Below are 23130 nucleotides of genomic sequence, written 5' to 3' on the forward strand. Positions count from 1 at the left end.
ATATGTGTGTGTGATCCGCCCCCACCTGGCCGCATAGCCTCCAACATGTTTTCTGTTCTGGTGCGTATCTCCCCTTGATCTCAGGCGGCATGGTGGTGTAGTGGTTAACACTGTCGCCTCACAGCAAGAAGGTCCAGGGTTCAATTCCCGCTTGGGGACCAGGTTTCCATGTTGCCAGGTACCCAGGTGGGGGATCTCCCAGGCCTTTCTGTGTGGAGTTTGCATGTTCTCCCCGTGCTCGCAAGGGTTTGAATTTTATAGCCCTCCCCCTTAATTTCAATGTCTTTACATCTGGCTACGTAGTTCACATTACACCAACATGCCCCAGCTCTGAGCTGTGCTGCGTAGTAGTAAACCTTGCGACTGGGCACCGCCATTCCTCCTCTCTCCTTGGGTAGCTGCAGAGTCACAAATCTAATCCTTGGCTTCTTTCCCCCCCAAATAAACGTTGATATCAATTGATCCCATTCTCTAAATTGGTTCTGGGGTAATGGTATGGGCAAAGATTGGTAGAGATAAGGCGGTCGGGTGGCGTAGCGGAGATTGCGCTCGTCACCAATGCAAGAGGCTGCGGTCTCGACTCCCCGAGTCAGCATTGCCCTGCGGCTTGGGCCGGTCGTCATACTAACTCGTTTGGCTGAGTTAGGGGGAGGGAAGTCGTGGGTGGTAATCTGGCGTTGTGGACAGCGACGCCTACAGGTCAGGTCTGGGCGCCTGCTCAGCGAAAGGCAGGAAATGGTGAAGGCAGCGTGACCTCCCACGCGTTACGCTTCACCAATGAGAGTCCTCGCTGCCAGGTGAAAAAAGAGCCACTGGCTGTCTCCACATGTGTCAGAGGAAGCATGTGGTGGACTTCAGGGTTCCCTTGTACCAACCAGTAGGAGGAACATGCACACAACAACCAGGTAGGGGAGGGGGGGAATTGGCATAACGACTAAATTGGGATGGGGAGAAAAATTGAAAAAATCAGGCGGAGAAAAAGAGGATTAAAAAATAAAGAAAATGAAAAAAAGATTGGTAGAGATACAACAGCCTTGGCAATACGTTCATTTTGACAATTTCAATCCTCGAGCTGAAGTCCAGGGGGAGTACTGTCCACCTCCCTGTGTATAGTTTGCATTAAATAATTTCTCCACCCCTTTTGTAATGTTCACCCCTAAGTATTTAATCTTGTCTGAGTCCCATCTCATTTTGTATTTCTCTTTGATCCCTATCATTGGTGTGTAGTTTAAAGCTAAAGTCTGTGTCTTTGTCACGTTAAGTTTATACCCGAATAGTGTCCATATTCTTCCATTAGGTCCATTAGTATCGGGAAGCTCGTGTCTGGTGGTCTCATATACTATCACGTCATCTGCGAATAGACCCAATTTGTGTTCTGATCCCCTTAACTCACCCCCCTGATTCCCTTCTTCCGCCTAATGATTTAGGCCAATGGTTCGATGAAAACGGTGAGGAATGTCAGGGACAAACAAGAGCCCTATCTGATAGACCGCTCTAACCTAATCCGGTCCGTCAGGCTACCATTCACCTTGACCCTTGCCATTGGCTCATGATACAATGATTTGATACATTTGACTGAGTCCTCATTAAACCCACATTTTTCTAAAACGTTATATAGGTAGACCCAACTCACACTATCAAATGCCTTTTCTGCGTCCAGCCTAACTAACAATGCACTTTCTCCCTTTCTCTGAATCTCCTCTACTATTTGAATTGTTTTCCTTATATTGCTATTGAACTTTACTGTTACATTTGCACTCTGGTTAGAAGCCAACTTATTTTTGTTGCACTGTATTTGTGCTGTATGATGACAATACATTTGAATCTAATCTAATCTAATATAATCGTACTTGACCTATGTAGTTCTAAAAGAGCTTAGTTAATGTCTACAGTTCATGTTCTTCCTTACTATAGGCAGGCCTACCTAATGAACCTAAAGTAAAGTGTTACCCACTACAGTTAAACACCATTGCATAGATAGAGAAAGCACAACGGCTTGTGTAAATAAAACTAGTGTTCCACTGAATTCTGAGTTTGCACCACACAAGTGCTTGAATGTACATGTATGGTCTTGTTTTTCAGCTGCTCTGGGATTTTTATTGCAGGTGTAATTGGTATGGGGTATTTCATGCCATTGCTGCAGTATCCCAAAGAAAACGCCAGAGGTCGCTCAATATCCATATTATGGAGATGCTGTATTGCAGGGTAGTACAGAGAATAGATCAATCTATGAAGACTATTCTCATTAAGAAACATAATTATACATCAGCACTATAGTGTTGGGTTTCCCCGCGTTTTCTTTAATGTTTCATCTTGTCGCCTGCTTCCGGGATTAGTCAATGTCAGGGCTAAAATGGTTAGATAAGAATTACTTTGTTGTGCCTAGTCCTATTGTGTCTGTGTATCCCAAGTGGTGAAATTATCACCAATTTTTTGATAATTAATTGGGCATTGAAAATATGTATAATCAAAGCCGAAACTCTTAATCATCATCCCCCGAGGCTCATGATTGATTGATTGATTGATTGATTGATTGATTGAAAATGTTATTAACAGATTGCAGAATGGGCACAGTACAGTACAGCTCAATACATATGTAACGGATGGTATCGTGAAGCGCAGTCAAGAAGGGCTGGGGTGAGTAGCGGTGCTATGGGTTAAACTCACTCTCACATCCTCAAAAGACGCATAGACCCGCAGCACTTAGAAGTGAATTCACCTCTTGGTATAGCGGTCTGTGTTGTTGCCTGCGACGTGGGAGACCGGGGCATCGAAGTTTGAGGTGACGTTGTCACAACCGTTACACATACAATCATGATACAATCATAAAGATTACAAGCCAATATAATAGGTCAAACGGCGTTTGGGCTTCGAAGTGCGCGCATCCTATTATTATGCAAAGTCTAGGTGATAAATGCCTAGACTTTGCATAATAATAGGATACCGTTTGGCCTCCGCCCATATTACGACTGCACCCCTGGTTGTTGTTAGTATTGTTGACATAGATTCGTGTTATATTAAACACTGCAATACGATTCTGAAGTTCATTATTTGTTTTCAGCCAAGCGCCCACCCTGGTCTAGACTGTGCGTAACCGCGGCGCGCAGGCACTGAGCGCTTTTGCGTCGTGAGTAAAGTTGTGTGCGTGTTGCGAATATCAGTCTGTCGTGCAGACAGTTGATCTGAAACCAGGAACAAATGCCACACACATGGATTTCTGGATAAATGTAATTTGTTGTTGAATAGTCGTTCGTCGTGCCTCATCATAACCCCAAAGGAGCATCCAGGATAATGATGATGACGATGATGATGATGATGATGATGTTGCTGTGACAGATCTCTCGCAAGGAGGAAGAATCGTTGCTGATGATGAGAAGAAAATAATGTCCGCTCAAAGTTTGGCCGTGTCAAGTGCGACTTTACAAGAATTGTCATTTCATACAAGCTTTAGCAAAAAAAGTACCAAGAAATGAACGAAGAATGCATATCGTTTGGGATATATATCTGGTTTTTCAAGCATATTTCATCTGGACGTCATCAGGTAAAACTACCAAAACGAAGATTGGCTTTGTGAAGTGGAGGATGAAATCCGTAGTAAAATGTTGTTTATTATATCTGTTATTTATTTAGGAAGAATGTATCATAAATTAACATATTAGTATTTTAATCGTTTCTTCAACATTTTAATAGTTGCAACCAATGGACATCTATCTTTACAGACGAGATTCCCGAGTATTACAATTCAAACCATCGTGGTTTTGCGGCATCACAATGGGTCTGTAATCCTGTACCATCCAATTGATTATGAGTCAGTATTATGATATTACTTTCAGGCGATTTGTAGTCATGATAATATGAAATATTAGCGTTTAAGATTAATTTAAGTGGTTTATTCTTCCCCGCCCTCCCCTTCCCTGCACACGCAGACACAAACACGCACGCGCGCACACACACACCACACACGCACACACGTCACACACACACACGGAATGAGGCCACCACGTGAATAACTCCTTCTGTACTGCACATTCAGAATGTTACTGTTATAGCCCGCAGTAGGCTATTGCCATTTCTGTCAGTATACTATGGCAAATGCTTTCAATATTTTAATACATCAGTTAGATTAGAGCTCACACAATATAAGAATAACTGAGTGATGGCTCACTATTCCATTCCAACATCATCACACATTTACTACTCTGGGAACAGTTGGCTTGGGATGACTAATAGGCTCACTCAACAGTCATCTCTCTCTCTCTCAATCTCTCTCCCATCTCTCTCTCTCAATCTTTCTCCCTCTCTCAATCTCTCTCTTGCTCTCTCCCTAAATCTTTCTCCCTCTCTCAATCTCTCTCCCAATCTCCACCTTTCTCTCTCTTAATCTTTCTTTCATTCTCGATATCTCTCTCAATCTTTCTCTCTCTTTGTTTCTTTCTCAATCTCTCACTCTCTCTCAATCTTTCTCCCTCTCTCAATCTCTCTCAATCTCTCTCTCTCAATATTTTTCCCTTTCCCTCTGTCTGTCTGTCTGTCTGTCTGTCTGTCTGTCTGTCTGTCTGTCTGTCTGTCTGTCTGTCTGTCTGTCTGTCTGTCTGTCTGTCTGTCTGTCTGTCTGTCTGTCTGTCTGTCTCTCTCTCTCTCTCTCACTCTCTCTCTCTCTCTCTCTCTCTCTCTCTCTCTCTCTCTCTCTCTCTCTCTCTCTCTCTCTCTCTCTCTCTCTCTCTCCCCACAGCTCAGCATATTGCATCCAAGCTACATGATGGTTGGTGGGCGTACAAGGATGTTGTCCAGGGAAGCTTCGTCCCAGGTAACACAGCCTCTAATGTAAACAGTTGCTTGTTCCTCACAGACAAGAGTTTACGAGCTGTGGTGTATTGGTGACCTTTCACCTTTAGTGGCGCAAACACACTTTATAATGCGTGTACCATGAGACTTCATTAGAAGCATGATGTTAACATTATTACATCCATAGAAATTGATCAACCCATTACATTCCGAGTCCTACAACTGCTGTGGCTGGTTGATGGTGCCATGCCCTGATCATCACTATCATCATTGTCAACAAACTCCCTAATGGTGGGCTTACACACAATCACAGTCGGGTGCACTTCGCTCACAATAAATGTCAAGGAGACTTTATTCACCTGAACACAATGAATACCTTCTTTTTCTCACGGCCATAGCTGGTGCACGGTTAACCCTTTCACTACCACACTACAGACGGTTAACCTTCTGTAGTGTGGTAGTGAAATGTTAACCGTCTGTAGTGTGCAGTGATGGGAATAACGGCGCTATAAGTAACAGCGTTACTAACAGCGTTCGTTTTTCCAGTAACGAGTAATCTAACGGATTACTCTTCCAATCTTAATAACGCCTTTACCGTTACTGCAAAAAAATGCGGCGCGTTACTATGAATGAACCTGTTTCTTTCATCAGACAGATCTCTGCGCTGAGAGGCATTTTCTGTCCTTCCTTGTTTAGTGGGCAGTGCGCGAGCCAAGCACAAACATGCTGACGATTGGCTGAGGTTGAGTAAAATGTCATGGTGGTAAGCCAATCAGAGGTAGAGGTGGGCGGGTGCCTCCAGAGTCTGACACACAGCCACAACACCGACTCAGTCAGCGTGAGACCGCGGGTCCATGAGCGTTTTTTGTTCACTCTTGTTGTGTTGCAGCGCAGGGCAAGTAGTAGTGGCTCTACTGCTGACAGCCTTATCAACAGTGCTGCACTTCCTGGTTTAATAGCACAGTCTGGTGCGCAGAGATATATATATCTGTATGTCATGCATGTCTTAAATGTCATGATTAGATTAGTTTAGATGATTCGATTAGATTCTTATATCTGTATGTTGTGTATGTCATAAATGTCATGAATTGAAAATGGGGGACCCTGATGTAAACAAGACGAAAGTCTTTCTCTGATCTGCATCCCCTTAACAATTGTGTGTATTGAGCCGTACTGTATTGTACCCATTCTGCAATCTGTTAATTAAAATGTTCAATCAATCAGTATATATTTGTTATTTATTTTTGGTATAGTGCTTAACAAGCATAATTTAATGTTGCCCAGTTGTGGCCTGTTGAGGGGCAATACATATCAAAAGTTCCAAAACATCTATTGTGTTTGTATTTGTATGATCCACTATATAAACATAGTAATTATAATATCTCCATACATGGCATTTGATTGGAGGCTAGTCTCACTTTGTCCCACAGCAACATTAAAATAGTTTAGATTTGTGTATGTTGTTTATGTAAAAAAAAAAAAAACTTGAAAGTAACGCAACAGTTACTTTCTGAAGTAACTAGTTACTTTTATAATTTGTAACTGAGTAAGTAATTTAGTAAAAAAGGTTAACCGTCTGTAGTGTGGTAGTGAAAGGTTAACCGTCTGTACTGTGGTAGTGAAAGGTTAACCGTCTGTAGTGGTAGTGAAAGGTTAACCGTCTGTAGTGTGGTAGTGAAAGGTTAACCGTCTGTAGTGGTAGTGAAAGGTTAACCGTCTGTAGTGTGGTAGTGAAAGGTTAACCGTCTGTAGTGTGGTAGTGAAAGGTTAACCGTCTGTAGTATAGTATACTAACCTACACTGTAGCACTCAACACTTTGATGAACAGCTGATAGAGTTGTGCCCTTCCTGATGACTTGTCGTACAGAACTTGTAAGTCGATTTGGATGAAAGCGTCAGCTAAATGACTAAATGTAAATGCATGGTTCCTAGTATTTCTGCTATAGAACGCGGCAGCAGCGGCTCTGACTTCTTCCTTGGGCAAGAGACACTTAACTCCTAACCGCTTCCGATGAGCACGGCTGCCTTCGCCCTTGGTGTGTGGGTGTGAGTGAATGGGTGAACGTGAGGCATGAGCTGCAAAGTGCTCTGAGTGGTTGGAAGACTCGAAGGAGTGCCATATAAATGTAGATTCACCACAACAGGACCTCGGTTCACAGGGACTGCACGACAGAAAGTATAAGATTTACTGTACATGAACTCCATGAACCACAATCCTCGTCTTCCCCCCCATCCCAGTGCATGAACCAATCGGATTGCCCCATCGATGCCCTCTTGTGCTTCATTCGGCACATGTTTGGTTGCTGATAAAACCACAGACGAGCACTGATGTGGTATGCGGGTTACCTTTGCTATATTTCCTTTTTTCTTGCTTGAATGTGTATAAAGTGCTGGAAAGTTATTGAAATTGTAATTGCACTGTATACTTTCATAATAAATCGCTATCTGACTTAATAGTTAGGTTTTTAGATAAACAAATAAAATTAGGAGAGCGCCTAATTGCTTTCGCCTTTCACGCAAAATGAAGAGGAGTCCTCTCTCGAGCCTCGCCACGGCACCCCCGCCCCTCCTGAAAGCTTGCTTTACATTTACATTTACATTTAGTCATTTAGCTGACGCTTTTATCCAAAGCGACTTACAAGTTCTGTACGACAAGCCATCAGGAAGAGCACAACTCTATCAGCTGAGTAACAATGTTCATCAAAGTGTTGAGTGCTACAGTGTAGGTTAGTTTATTAGGACAAGTGCATGACAGTATGGTTAGTTAGGGTTAGATTTTTTTTTTTTTTTTTTTTTTTTTTTTAAATTCAGATAATGGTTGAAGAAGTGAGTCTTTAGTCGACGGCGAAAGATTACTTTAATCCCAGTAACATTAGTGAGCTAACGTTAGCAAGCTTTTTTTTTTTTTTTTTTACGTTAACAAGCTAGTGATATATTTAATTTACCACACCCGTGTAAAATGCTGGAAAAGCTTGAAAAGGCACATTGAAAAAGCTTGAAAAGTGCTTGAATTTTGCTTTGGAAAAGGTGTAAGAACCCTGAACAATAGATCAATCATAAATACATAGTCAGAAAATTATTATTAATAATACAGTTCATAAGCAAGAGCAATTAGCAGAAACAACTACATGTTGATGGTGGACGCTTATTGATTAAACATCTAAAACGTCCAAAAGAAACGAGTGCTTAGTTCTTCTAGGTCACGTTGTAATAGATTCTATCATTCCGCTGCACTAATACAGAAAGCAGTCTTGCCAAGATTATAGCCCTGATTCTCCACTCGCTGATAGTTTTAGGGTATCTGCAGGTTTCAACAAGTTCAATTTAAGACGTTTAAGACCTTTTTACTAACACTTAGAATACAATTTAATACCAATTTCACAACCATACTAGCAAAAAAATCAACACATAGAAACACTGAACGGGAGGCTGCACTTGTGCGCTAATTTTAATTATTGCGCGTTCCAACCAAGCTCCCGGTAGCCCAGCAAAAGACAACGACTTGAATACAAAAACATTTTCATATAATTTAATCTCCCGACAGCCAGGCTGCCCCCCTGAAAAAGTTAGAACCTGTGCAAATTCAATTTAAAACTTTTAATCCCTTTTAAGGCTTCATATTGAGAATTATCAATTTAATACTTTTTAAGACTTTTTAATACCCCGGAGATACCCTGGGTTTTTGGAGATCGCTGACAAAAATTCCCAGATGAGGCAAATCAGCATTTGCTCGATTGCTATGTGTGAATCAGAAAGCCTCAGTGATGTATCACAGACGCCCCACGGATATCAAGCAGACTACATCTGGAGAGAGAGAGAGAGAGAGAGAGAGAGAGAGAGAGAGAGAGAGAGAGAGAGAGAGAGAGAGAGAGAGAGAGAGAGATGACCAGAGTGTGGTTGATGGGTGGAGGTCTGGGAGATACTATAAAGCCCATTACCAGTGATACAGCTTTTTACAAACTTCAAAGCTGTATTCAATTTGGCAACAGGAGTTTCATATTCTGAATATCCACAATGAGAATATGAGTAGACTGACAGAGAATGACAGATAAAGAGAGAGACTGACAGAGAAAGAGAGATACTGACACAGAGACACTGACACAGAGAGTATGACAGATAAAGAGAGAGACTGACTCAGAGAGAATGACAGAGAAAGAGAGAGACTGACAGATAGAATGACAGAGAAAGAGAGAGACTGACAGATAGAATGACAGAGAAAGAGAGATACTGACACAGAGAGAATGACAGAGAAAGAGAGAGACTGACAGAGAAAGAGAGAGACTGACAGAGAAAGAGAGATACTGACACAGAGACACTGACACAGAGAGAATGACAGATAAAGAGAGAGACTGACTCAGAGAGAATGACAGAGAAAGAGAGAGACTGACTCAGAGAGAATGACAGAGAAAGAGAGAGACTGACAGATAGAATGACAGAGAAAGAGAGAGACTGACAGATAGAATGACAGAGAAAGAGAGAGACTGACAGAATGACAGAGAAAGAGAGAGACTGACACAGAGAGAATGACAGAGAAAGAGAGAGACTGACAGAGAAAGAGAGAGACTGACAGAGAAAGACAGATACTGACATAATGACAGAAAGAGAGAGACTGACACAGAATGACAGAGAAAGAGAGAGACTGACAGAATGACAGAGAAAGAGAGAGACTGACACAGAGAGAATGACAGAGAAAGAGAGAGACTGACAGAGAAAGAGAGACTGACACAGAATGACAGAGAAAGAGAGAGACTGACACAGAGAGAATGACAGAGAAAGAGAGAGACTGACAGAGAGAGAATGACAGAGAAAGAGAGAGACTGACAGAGAGAGAGAGAGAGAGAGACTGACGTCACAGAGACCACACAGTGGGGTGGAAAGAACGACAGCTCATTCTCTCAGAGCAAAAGATAAGCTAAAACCGTGCCTTGTGCTTTCTCCAGTGTATTACTCTGAACAAAACCTGTGTCACTTCCCGCGTGTATTTTCGTGACAAAATGTAGTTTTGGAGACCACTTGACAGACTTGTCAGGGATACCTCCTGGTGAAAGATCTGTCATGTATTGTGAAGCCACAGCGACTTCAACATTCCCGAGTACAAGACAGAACGCTGTGTTGTGTGCACTGATGCATTTTAAAGTTGTGTAGTGTCTGCATGCCATTAGGACATGAGAGAAGAGGAGAGGAGAGGAGAGGAGAGGAGAGGAGAGGAGAGGAGAGGAGAGGAGAGGAGAGGAGAGGAGAGGAGAGGAGAGGAGAGGAGAGGAGAGGAGAGGAGACGAGACGAGACGAGACGAGACGAGACGAGACGAGACGAGACGAGAGAAGAGAAGAGAAGAGATTAGAAGAGAAGAGAAGAGAAGAGAAGAGAAGAGAAGAGAAGAGAAGAGAAGAGAAGAGAAGAGAAGAGAAGAGAAGAGAAGAGAAGAGAAGAGAAAAGAGAAGAGAAGAGAAGAGAAGTACTTTGAACAGACTTTTCAATCCCAAAGGAACTTCCTCAGGTCTAAAAGCAAATGACTGACACATCATTATAAAGGGTAGGTCACATGACAGTTAATTAAAAGACTTTAACAATGGAAGGAATTACCAGAACTCATGGAAAATGTCCTTTTCACTCATTCCTTCCACTCTTAAACTCTGTAAACTCACGGCAACACGGCGACGTGGAACACTAACCACGACCCTCAATATCAGCTCGGTGCTGCTTCATTGTCCTTCAATGTTCTTACAGTATGTACCCCAGTTGCTATTGCATGTACTTATTTGTGTTTCATTACACATATATGTACATGCTTACCAACTGGTGCTTTTTTCCTATTGCTAAGTTTTTAGGGAGTTTTTCCGTACCATCGCGTGGGGTATGGGAGTGTTGCATTAATTTATGAATTAACGTGTGTTGTCGGGCCTTACAAATACATTTGATTTGATTTGATTTGATTTGATTTGAATGTGTGCCGGCCCTTACCAGACGGTGAACCGTGGTGGATCTAGTTTGAATAATACCATTGTACCGCATGATCAAATATAAACCATGACATTGATGGTATTTCCATCATTTTGTGGTCATAACCATCACCATAGTGACCAATAAATTATGGAAATACCACAATATCTTTTTTGTAAGGGAAGTATATTAGGAGTGCTGATTTGAGACCAGTTTAATCCTAGATCGTTGTTTTTACTTCTGGTCCCAGAGTGTCGGGTTACACAGCTATACAGAACGTCCACACTGCTGTCATGAAGCCTGCTTGCAAAACAGCGCTGCACTTCTAATACATTTTCAATAGTCGCCTAGCAACAACAGCAAAAGAGACAACAGTGCTTCTCTCACACATCTGTTCAGTGCTTCTGCTTAAACAAGAAGTGTCTATCATCCACCTCGCATCCATTACCATCATCATCCTCGCTCTCTCTGCCTCTTTCTCGCTCCTCTCTCCTCTCCTCTCCTCTCTCATCTCTGCTGTCCTCTCAGCTTCTCTCTTCTCCTGCTCCGCCTCTTCCTCCTCCTCTCCAATATCCTCCTCATCTCTTCCTCCTCTCCTCTCTACTCCTCTCTCGTCTCTCTCATCTCTGCTGCCCTCTCCTCTCCCGTCCCTTTGCTGTTTTGCTCCCTTGCCTCCTCTCATCGGCTTGGGTTCAAGGTTCGTTTTCCTCCCTGCGTCTCCTCCTCCTCTCTTCTCCTCTCCTCTCCTCTCCTATCACTCATTCACTCTCTCATCATCTCTCTGTTTCTCTCTCCCATAATCCCTCTCTTTTATATCTTACCTTATCCTGAAACAACCTGTCCATCAAGTGATCCACAGGGAATCCCCCAGCGTAACTGCCCCTCCCTGCCCCTCTCTCTCTCTCTCTCTCTCTCTCTCTCTCTCTCTCTCTCTCTCTCTCTCTCTCTCTCTCTCTCTCTCTCTCTCTCTCTCTCTCTCTCCCCCTCTTTCTCTCATTATCTCTCCCCCCTCCCCCCACATTTATTCCTTAGATGATAGGAGAACCCATTTATTCCCGGTGACAGTAGCATATGTTAGCCAGGAACCAGTCAGTTTATCATCTGTGAGTTCACACGCACACGCACACACACACACACACACACGCACACGCACACACACACGCACACGCACACAGACACCTCTGTAAGTTAGAAAAAGCTAGATGCAGCAGATGTTAGCTGCTGTAGGACCTAGCGATGTGCCGCTGATTTTGAATCCTAAACTTTAAAGGAATAAGACATATTTTCAATGTCCATGGTATTCAGACAAAGTAACGGATTGGAATAATGGTAACTATGTTAATGGATAAACATGGTTATTTGCATCCTAGCTCTGTATCAACTGACATCAAACAGACCCAGTATGACAAAACAAATATATAACCAATTAGCCTGATTGGCACACATATATCACCAATTTACCTTATTCACACAAATATATCACCAATTTACCTTATTCACACAAATATATCACCAATTAGCCTTATTCACACACACATATAGCACCAATTATCCTTATTCACACAAATATATCACCAATTTACCTTATTCACAGAAATATATAACCAATTAGCCTTATTCACACACATATATCACCAATTAGCCTTATTCACACACATATATAACCAATTACTCAGGCACCATTTAATATTGGCACCATTTTAGTGCCCATTCACTTTCATATAAAAAATGTGTTATGAAAACACAGACAAGATACGCTAATGTCATAACAGATTCCCTTTTATTTTTTTTACCTGTTTAAGCTGTCATGTTTTGAAATGTACAGAAGTGAATGAGTCATCGGCTCATTGAAATGCCTTCATAACGAGGAAATAATGGCACCTAACAAAATGTCAGCTGCATGAGTCATATTCAAATGTTTATGATTTTGACGCTAGAATAGCTGCTTTTGAATTAAATCGGCAGCCTTCATGACATGGGAGTCAACAAGGTTCTTCTGGTTTTCTCAACCCGGCCTCATCTCCATTAGAGATGGCGGCAACATGAAAAATGCTAGAGTTAATTGGACGACTAATTCAAAAGTTTTGTTTTCTTGGCACTCGAGTTGGCCACTGTCCTCCACTCAAATCCAACACACAAATAATGTACTGTTTGGCAAAACTCAAAAAACACAAATTGGCCTTCCATTGGGTTGTCCTTTTCACTTTTCATTTTAATTTAGACTAAAACAAAACTTTAATATTTGGCTTTCTAAATATTTGGCTGCTTTAATTGGATGACATGTTTTGACTGTTGGGTTGAAGTGCAGTTGGGATAACTGCAGCCAGCTCTCTCCTACGTGCTGCTCTAGTTAATGGGATGTCTGATGATGGGATTATGATCTGTGTGATCTCAGCTGATGAAGAAATACACCATCCAATCCAGTTCTTCTACTGCAGTGGTTCTCAAACTTTTTACACCAATTACCACCTGAGAACGGAGCTATTCAGCTATGCACAGTTCACGCAGGAGACAAATGTATTCCTAATACCATCATCTATTGTTAACTTTTGTCAGACACAGCCACAATGTACAAAGGGGTAGCACTAGAACTAGCAAACTCTTCCACACAACTCATACAATGCAAGGGGCATTGAGAACATAATAACTAACATTCTCACATAGCAAGTGAGAAAATGAAGAACAACTGTATTTCAGCAAATGTACTTAATTCTCTCTCTCTCTCTCTCTCTCTCTCTCTCTCTCTCTCTCTCTCTCTCTCTCGCACACTCTCACACACACACACACACACACACACACACACACACACACACACACACACACACACACACACACACACACACACACACACACACACACACACACACTAGTGATGTGACGATTCATCGACTTGCATCGGTGCGCCGGCATAAACGTTCACGATGCGAGTGCACCGGTGGAATAAGTCCGCATCGGCTACAATTCAGGCTGAACTCGCGATGCATCTTGTTGTAGCGTCTTTGCATCGGTCAAAACCGATGCATTCATATAATTTCCTCTCATCCACTTCTGTCAGCAGTGCACTGTGACTGCACACAGCAGACACTATTGCTTCGCTACTACAGAAGGCGAGAGCCGCGTCACAGTTATCAACAACAAACAGTGGAAGTCGAGGAGGAGACATGAATAGAATTGATCACCTGGCTAACGCTAGTAGCCTCTGGCTAACGACAGTTAGCCGTTCAGCTAACGCTAAACTACAGTGTCTAACTAACTAACTAACTAACTAACTAACTAACTAACTAACTAACTAACTAACTAACTAACTAACTAACTAACTAACTAACTAACTAACTAACGTGACTCTGCAACACCAGTTCCATTAGTGAGGAGGGGGGGGGGGGGTATATTGAAGACGCTTGACAACAGGTTCAAAGATAACTTCACATTTATTGGCAATTCGTTTCCTTATATCGCTTCCTCCAGGTTCCAACTGTGTTGACAAAATGCAATCCTGCTCAGCTACGGAGCATCAGAACGCTCAACCAGTCAGCATACGGGGAAACAACATTGTGACGGTGCAGACATACAAATATTTAGGTGTGCACCTAGACGATAAGCTGGCCTGGGCTGCAAACGCGGAAGCGCTCTACAAGAAAGGACAGAGCCGGCTGTTCTTCCTTAGGAGGCTCAGGTCTTTTAATGTGTGTGGGGAAATGTTGTTCATGTTCTATCAGGCAGTGGTGTCAAGTGTGCTCCTCTATGCCGCTGTCTGTTGGGGTGGTAATACCACGGCCAGGGATGCCAGGCGGCTGGATAAGCTGGTCAAGAAGGCTGGCTCAGTGGTGGGGAGGAGACTGGACCCACTGGGGACCGTGGTGGAGAGCCGCACGCAGAGCAAGCTGCTGGCCATCATGGGCAATACCAACCACCCTCTCCACCACACCCTGGTGGGGCAGAGCAGCAGTCGCAGCGGACGGCTCATCTCCCTGCACTCACGGACTGAGCGGCACAGGAGGTCCTTTGTCCCCACAGCCATCAGACTGTACAACAGCGTAATATAGTGCGGGGGACCTTGACCTCTGACCCACACACCTGTTTTTACACCTGTTTTTACACCTGTTTTTATACACTGTTTTATACACCTGCTTTTATCTAATCACGCTCCTATTAATATTGATGGATATGATTTAATTGAATTTTATCATGTGCTTATTTTTAATTCATGATGCAGACATAACGTGTAATAACTCTCTCTCTCTCTCTCTCTCTCTCTCTCTCTCTCTCTCTCTCTCTCTCTCTCTCTGTTCAATGATTTAAAGTGGCCAAACGTTACAATATAAATACTAATTGGATAGTTGATGATAAACATTTAATTTCATTATCTGAAATATTATAAAATCATTAAGTCTGTGTTAACAGAATTTGACTATAGGGCGACAATAATGTGGTCAAGAGGCATGGTTTCTATCTTGAGCCTTAACTGGCGTTGTTCCTTTTTATTCACATGGAAAGCAGCAGTAACATACAGGTCTCCTCTCTCTGAGCGGCATGGGGGGAGAGAACGAAGTGGGAGTATACCTTTGCTTTTATACTCGCCACAAGTTGGTGTACCTGGGTGGCTCCGCCTAGAGCGCCCTCTAGTGGGAACAGATATATATGCAACTAGACAGTCACTGGTGGAGACAGTTATATATGCAGGTAAACAGTTACTAGTGTAAACAGCCATACAGTTAGACAGTTACTAACAATCCTACACAGAACCTCTGATCTCAACAGTCTGCTATAAGCCATTATCCCTTTGTGTGTGATTATTATTGTCTCACAGTAGTGTGTATACATTGTGTGTTTGTGTGTTTTTAGCTAAAATGGATAGAAAACACAGTACTATGCAAAAGTCTTCTTATGGCACCCAATAGTTTTTATATAAATTGTCTTACAGTAGATTATTTTATTTTTAATAATAATATAAGCTGCATATAAGGAATACAACCAAATCCTCTGTCATACCATACAATTGTATCATTATTTTGCATCGTGTTGAATCGCATCGTATCGCCCCGAATCGTATTATGTTGAATAAAATTGTATCGAATCGTATCGTATCTCAACAGGGGGTGAATCGTATCGCATCGCCCGGTGCTTCAAATGTATCGTTAATGTATCGTATCGTTGGCACCGTATCGAGATGCGCATCGCATCGGCCTCAGTGATGGAGATGCACATCACTAACACACACACACACACACACACACACACACACACACACACGCACGCGCGCACACACACACACACAACACATATTCAATACATGTTCGAATTGTAACCCTTTAAATGCCAGTTTGTGTGCATCACAAATTATTGTAAAAAAAAATTAAACACAAAAAGTTTAATATTTTCAATATATCAAATGCAAAGTAAATTTTTCTGGGGGGGATTATTACAGGCTAGGCATGTGTCAATGATTAGCAACAACACAGATTTTGATGGATTTTTTGTAATGTCAGATTTAACAACAACTCTTTTCAGAAAATTGGGAGTATTTCATTTTTTATCTGACATTACAAAAAAAATCTAAAAATAAAAATGGTTATGATCAGGGCTGAAGTTCAATAAAAGATTTATAACTGTTTAGACTGCATTACTCTCTGTCACATTGATCTCATGGTTGTTCCCCACTTAGGTTATCTAACTATGGCGCCACCACAACTAGAAACACTGGCATGGCCTGCTTCTAAGTTCAGTGGCCTGACTGCACAAAAAAAAAAATATATATATATATATATATATATACTGTATATATCATTTTATTTTATTTTTTTATTAAAATGTTGCAAGTACCACCAGCAGTACCACCAAGTACCACTAGTGGTATGCGTACCACAGTTTGAGAACCACTGTTCTACTGTATAGTAGCCTATACATTTGGGAAAATTGGGTAAAAATGATTGATGATGTCATAGATTTTTCTCTACTGGCAAGAATGAACATGTTTCTACTGTATAATAATAATAATAATAATAATAATAATAATAATAATAATAATAATAATAATAATAATAATAATAATAATAATAATAATAATAATAATAATAATAATAATAATAATAATAATAAATAATAATAATAATAATAATAATAATAATAATAATAATAATAATAATAATAATAATAATAATAATAATAATAATAATAATAATAATAATAATAATAATAATAATAAAATAATAATAATAATAATAAATATAATGATAATACATTTAATTTGTAGTGCACTTTACATTTGGAACCAAATCTCAAAGTGTTACAGGGTAAAAACATAGGCTTTAAAAACATAGGCTGTAACTGAGGGGTACAATTCCCTGACTGTATTGATAAGTATGGTATCATTAAACCACTACCGCTTTATGTACTTTAACTACTGGCCATACAGTACACGATATCTAAATATGATGAACACTTTCCCACAATGAAATCGGGTCCACACAAAGGTAATAATCAAATATTTAATATATAGCAAAAGGTACATATAATAGTTACTATTACATTTATGATTTGAATGCACTTGTAAGGCAAATGAGTACTCGTAGGCAAATCAACACTGAATGTCCAATCTCTGGTTACGCAGGAAGCAAGTATACAACCTGGCTCTTAGGGAATTATAACGATGGCACACTTAATGATTATAGCTGGATATACTGTAGGGGTCCTCCCGGTTGTAAGCCGGTAGGGGGGGTAGGAGAGCCGTCGGCAGTATCCCGTCTGGTCAACGATGTCTAGGGAGACTTCAGGTACAGAAGACAGTGCAGTAGAATCTTGATCCACAGATGAATACACCTTGGCTCTCTTGTAGGCTGTAGCTGTAGCTGTAGCTCCACAGTGAAGAAGAAGCGAGGCGACCTCAGTCTGGTCTGAGCGCCGTCTCACCTTGACTCCTCTCGGGGTAAATCCAACACTCACCGGTGTTGGCGATTATCCGCTCCACAAATCAAAGTACCAAAGCAAATATATATTCCATGCCGCATAGGGCTCAGCAGTCGTCGGGTAGGTAATCCAATGTACAGGTCCACTCGGTCCTCGCCTAGAACTCCTCGGATGAGAGCACCACGTGTGGTCTGCCCAACCTGGTTAAGACTCTAGATAACACGAGGAAGCGACGGGGATGCTGCTCACTTTAGAACTCTAACCGCACGATGCACCATACATAATAGACTATTATTACTTAATAGAAATACGGTGCCAAACTCTGACAATTCAGCTATTAATTCGCACGAGGTCTCAATGCTATTCTAAGGCCAAACAGGTCATACTACACCGCACGCGGTATCGTGGGGTGAGGCTTCACGTTCTGTTACTTAGTTGGGTAGAAGGGTAAAGGACTAAGGGATAAGAGGACTTCTACATTTACTTGCGCCATATTTATATGCACGGTGAACAAATAGTGCCACTCTCCTTTCGGTAGCCGTATTCCTGCGCAGAGCCGGGGCTAGTAGAGACATGTCTCGTCGGTACCATTGAACTTGGCTCCAAGGGGCTTGTCTCCTGGCGCCAGTTCCTTGTCCAATAAGAGAATGAACTATTATGGGCTATAGACTAAAGGGATATTCCGTGTATATGTACAAGGAATATACAAGGGATATCAAACGATATACAAATACTATTCAATATATATCCATAAATAAATATATATATTCGGTTTAATCTGATCCTTCACAACAGCCGCCCCCTAATTAGTCCCACCTAATTAGCTAAGCAGAGACAGATTAACCGCACTGTCCACTACTCAATGTCCGCTGTAAGGTCAGTCAACTCACAAAGTCATGGGGTCATGGTCGTCATCGATAGTATCGGGGAGCCTTGGCAGTTCTATTAGCCTCGCCACGGGTCGGGTGTAGGTCCGCCCTTGGACGAGCACTTCAGCTGCTCGGACCTTTCCATCGGCACCGGTGATCACTTTGCTTACGCGGCCAGCCGGCCACATAGCTCTGGGTAGTGACTGGTCGATAATCATGACGACTGTTCCTTCTGTCAAATTGTCTCTGTAGAGACGGTAGGTAGTGGAGTAGGAAGCTGTTCCAAAACTTGTCAGCCAGTACTTGACTGTACCTCCACATTCTTCGGCCGTTCGCTTCTTCAGGCCTGTACATTGTCTGGGGTAGCGCGGGGTCCAGCCGCCCCATCAAGAGTGTGTTGGGGGTGACTGGGTCGACATCTGCTACATCACTTGAGACGTAACCGAGGGGCTTTGAGTTCAATACTCCCTCGATCTCCGTGAGGACTGTCATTAGGACTTCTTCCGCCACGGTCTGGGCCCCAAGCACGGCGTACAGGGCTGTCTTTATGGAACGTACTTCTCGTTCCCAGGTTCCACCGAAGTGAGGTGCGTTCGGGAGATTAAACTGGAAGTCAATCTGGGATGGAGCGAGGTGGGTCTTAAGTTCTGGGCCCATAGCTTGGAAGCTCTCTCTCAGCTCTCTTTCTCCGCCTTTGAAGTTTGTCCCGTGATCAGACAACAATGTAGACGGTTTTCCTTTCCGTGATGTGAATCTTCGGAAGGCCATAAGGAATGAGTCTGTGCTCATGGTTGGAAGGAGTTCGATATGTATCGCTCTGGTGGTCATGCATTTGAATACAATACCCCACCGCTTCTCGGTTCCTCTTCCTTTCTTTATATACAGCGGGCCGAAACAGTCCATACCGGTGGAGTGAAAAGGCTTGTCGCCGAGTCGGAGGCGACAGGGAGGTAGGTCAGCCATCCGGGGTATACTGGGCTGGGCTCGCCACTTACGACAGTCTAGACAGGTTCGCTGGAAGCGCCGCACTGCTTCTCTCCCTTGCAGTATCCAATAACGACGTCTGATCTCCGTGAAGACTCTCTCTGCCCCTGCGTGGTGCACATCCTTGTCGTATTTCTTTATAATCAGCTCTGTGACCTTGTGTCGGCTGTTCAAGACTATCGGGTACTTGACGTCATCCGGTAAGTCTGGGGCTCTCCGCAGACGACCACCCACTCTGATGAGATTATGGGCGTCGCTCTCGGGGGCTAGGTGGAGCAGTCTGCTGTCTGATGGGACAGGCTTTGCTCCCTGTAGACAGGCTAGCTCATCGGGGAACGAGTCTCTCTGGGCTCGTTGTAGTAGAAGAAGTTCTGCTTCTTCGTAGTCAGCTGCTGAAATGTCAGTTGTGGGCTGAACCTCTGGGTGGTGCCACAGAAATGTCTTTAGCTGCGCGCTCTGTAGGGTGAGGCAATCGTCTAGATCGGGGTCTGTGGGGACGAGTGTGTGTGTCAACCCACAGAACATAGGTTTCTTGTTCTCTGCCTCCTCTTTACTCGCCTCCCGTGGGGTGGGTGTAGGCCACTCTTCTTCGGGGAGCTTGAGAAACTCTGGTCCGTCACTGTAGAGGTTGTGACGTGTGAGGTCATCCAGGGACATTCCCCGGGTGATGACGTCAGCTGGGTTGTGTTTGGTGTCCACATACCTCCAGCTCGCTACTTCTGTTAACTCTTGAATCTCGGTGACTCTGACTCCCACGAAGACCTTGTATCTGCACGAATCGGACCGGATCCATGTGAGTACGGTCGTGGAGTCTGACCACAAGATTGTTCTTTGCACCGGGATGGTGAGTTCACATTGGATGCAAGGTGTTCGGGTATGGGATCGTCCCAGCCCTGGTCCTTGTCCCATAGCGCTCTTACAATCATCTTTGCCCTGGTGGTGTAAGGTAGAATACATCCCAACGGGTCATATTGTCTGGCGAGTGTTCTGTATACACTCCGTCTGGTGGTCGGTATTGCCGTCGACCTTCCCTGCTCCTTGATCAGGGGTTTGTGTCTATAATGGAGCGAGTCTGTTTTGAAGCGCCAGACTAGTCCTAGTGTCATTTCTTGGGCTTCTCCTGGGATGGTCGCCATCCAGGTGTCGCTGCTCGCTGCCTTGTCCTCGGGGGAGAGGCTGCGCAGTACTTGCGGGTCGCTGCTGGCCCACTGCCTGAGATCAAAGCCGCCTTTGATCAGGGAGGCGCGGAGCTTGAGTAGGAGAGCCTCGGCTTCTTCTGGCGTCGAGACGCTTTGTAAACAGTTGTCCACGTAGAAACTATTTGTCACACTTTGTTGGACCTCTTCATCTGCTGCTGGGTCCTCTGCGACGTGTTTTTGTAGTGCAAACGTAGCACAGCATGGGCTGCATGTGGTTCCGAAAGGGAGGACTTCCCATTGATAGATGGCTGGGTGCTCATCTCCGATCCTCTCTCTCCATAGGAACCGCAGCAGGGGCTTGTCCTCCTCCACTAGTCTCACCTGCAGGAACATCCCTTTGATGTCACCGCTGATAGCCACCTTGTCCTGGCGGAAGCGTAGTAGCACGCCTAGTAGGGAGGGGCCGAGTGTTGGGCCAGCCAAGAGTTCTTTATTCAGATTTTGTGATCCGATCTGGTAGCTGCAGTTAAACACAATGCGATCCTTGCCGTTGTGGTGGACCTTGTGGTGCGGCACGTACCATGATTCGGTCGTCTGATCGGCCTCTTTAATGTCAATTTTCTTTATGTGTCCCGCTGTGATTAGTTTGTTAATCTCAGCGCGGTACACAGCTTCTTGAGCGGGGTCTTTGGCTAGGCGCCGCTCTGTGTTCAATAGATACCGCTCCGTCGCCTCTTTTGTGGCGTGAAAGGTAGGCATTCCCTCTCGCCTCAGGAGTGGAGTTGCGTATCTCATCACTCCGTTGACGTTGACTCTCTTTGTCCGTGCTCGAGGAGGGCTATAGCGTAGATATCTTCCTTAGAACAAATGTCTTTCTTTTCGTTCTTAAAGGGCATTGTCTCTAGTGTCCATAGCCTCTCGACATGCTGCAGGAGTGTGGTGTCTCCTTCTGTCGCTCTGGAGTGGAGGCAGCTAGTGGCTGCTGTTCGGTTAAGAGACTTGGCGAGGGGGCCTTGTAATGTCCATCCTAGGCGGGTCTCGACTGCTGCAGGGCAACCTCGGGGTCCTGTATGGACCCGGTCTATCGGGACTATGAGGTCTGCATGGTCGGAGCCTATCAGCAGGGTCGGGGTGGCACCGTCTATGAGCGGGATAGGGAGTTGACGCAGGTGCACATATTTATCCATCAGCTTGGCGATGGGGTAGGTGTACTGCGATAATCCTATTTCTTGGCTGGTGAAAGCATTAGTAATCCTATACCGTCTCTCGGGCTGCCCGCTTGCTGCGATAGTGAAGGATACATTCTCGCCCTTTATCGTCTTTAGATCTCTTCTTATTGTCCGAATCGTCATCTGGTTCTCGCTCCCCCGCAGCCCCAGCTGGGCCGCAGCGGACGTGAGGAGAAGGGTCTTCTCTGACCCGTCATCAAGGACGGCGTAAGTGTCCATGACCTTATCTTGGTAACTCAGTGTTACACGGACCACCTTTAAGAGCACCTGGGCGCCGCTGCTGCTAGCGGGGTCAATGTACATAACACTTGCCTTTGTGCTGCTGGATGGTGCAGGCTTTCTTTTGTTACTGTCGTGTAGGACATCTAGGTGGGCTCCGTCACACCGACTACACCTCTTCTTGAGGCGGCACTCGGCTGCCATGTGACTGCGCGCACATCGGTAACAGCGCCTGTTGGACTTTATCCAGTGACTCACTTCTTCAGCGGTCATCTTCTTGAACTGGTCACATTGTGACAACCAGTGTTCCTTCTCGCAGTACGGGCACACCATCTTCCACTTCTCTTTCATCGAGGGGGTACTGTGGTTCTTGCTGCTCGGTACTGATTCTGATTGGTGCATGACAGTCACCGATCTTCGGCCATCGTTTGCTCTCCTAGGTCCCTCTCTGGAGCTGGGTGTGCTCCGCACGAACGTATCCAGCCGTAGGCTGCTGACTTCTCTCGCCAGGAAGTCGGCTAGGTCTAGGAGGGATGGCTCGGGACCGTTAGGATCACGGTGGTCTCTTTGCCGCCTGAAGCGCTCCTGTCGGGCGGGCGGCAGCTTCTCTAAAATCCTCTCGACGTTCGAGTTTGCGTATAGTTCGTGCATACCCTTTTCTCGTTGCGCCCACAGCATCCCTACCAGGGATTGTACTTTGATAGACAGGTCGTCTAGTGAGCGATTGTCTGTTGCTGGGGGTAGGCGGTCAATATGCCTTATCTCTTGTATTACGTAATCCCATATACGTCCATATCTTTGGTCTAGTGCTGCTAGAGCCGCTGTGTATGGGGTAGTAGAGGTGGCATAGGCCAGCGCTATGTTGTGCGCTCTGGGCACTTTCAGGTGCTTCAATAGGATCGCATACTTGTGGCGTTCATCAGCTACATCCACCATCATTGTCTCTAAGCACATCCGTAGCTCCGTGTACTGTGCTCGGTTCTCATGGGTGAAGTCTGGAAACGTCGGTGTGCCAATGTATGACGCCGTGGATGGCTGGCACATCGGTGAGCGTTGGAAGA

General features: G+C 44.1%; 1 protein-coding gene across 1 annotated transcript in view; it reads left to right on the forward strand.

Annotated features, from left to right (window-relative positions):
• Positions 1-3326: 3326 nt before the first annotated feature.
• LOC311241231 (carbonic anhydrase-related protein 10-like) overlaps positions 3327-23130 on the forward strand; it is a 436426-nt gene continuing 416622 nt past the window's right edge. The window contains exons 1-2 of the mRNA XM_084329987.1: positions 3327-3541; positions 4733-4807. Coding sequence (XP_084186113.1) covers positions 3481-3541; positions 4733-4807 — 136 coding nt within the window. The 5' untranslated portion in view covers positions 3327-3480. The remainder of the gene's footprint in view (positions 3542-4732; positions 4808-23130) is intronic.

Source organism: Notolepis coatsorum (genome assembly GCF_963971535.1).
Source record: "Notolepis coatsorum genome assembly, chromosome: 14".
NCBI classification, from domain to species: Eukaryota; Metazoa; Chordata; class Actinopteri; order Aulopiformes; family Paralepididae; genus Notolepis; species Notolepis coatsorum.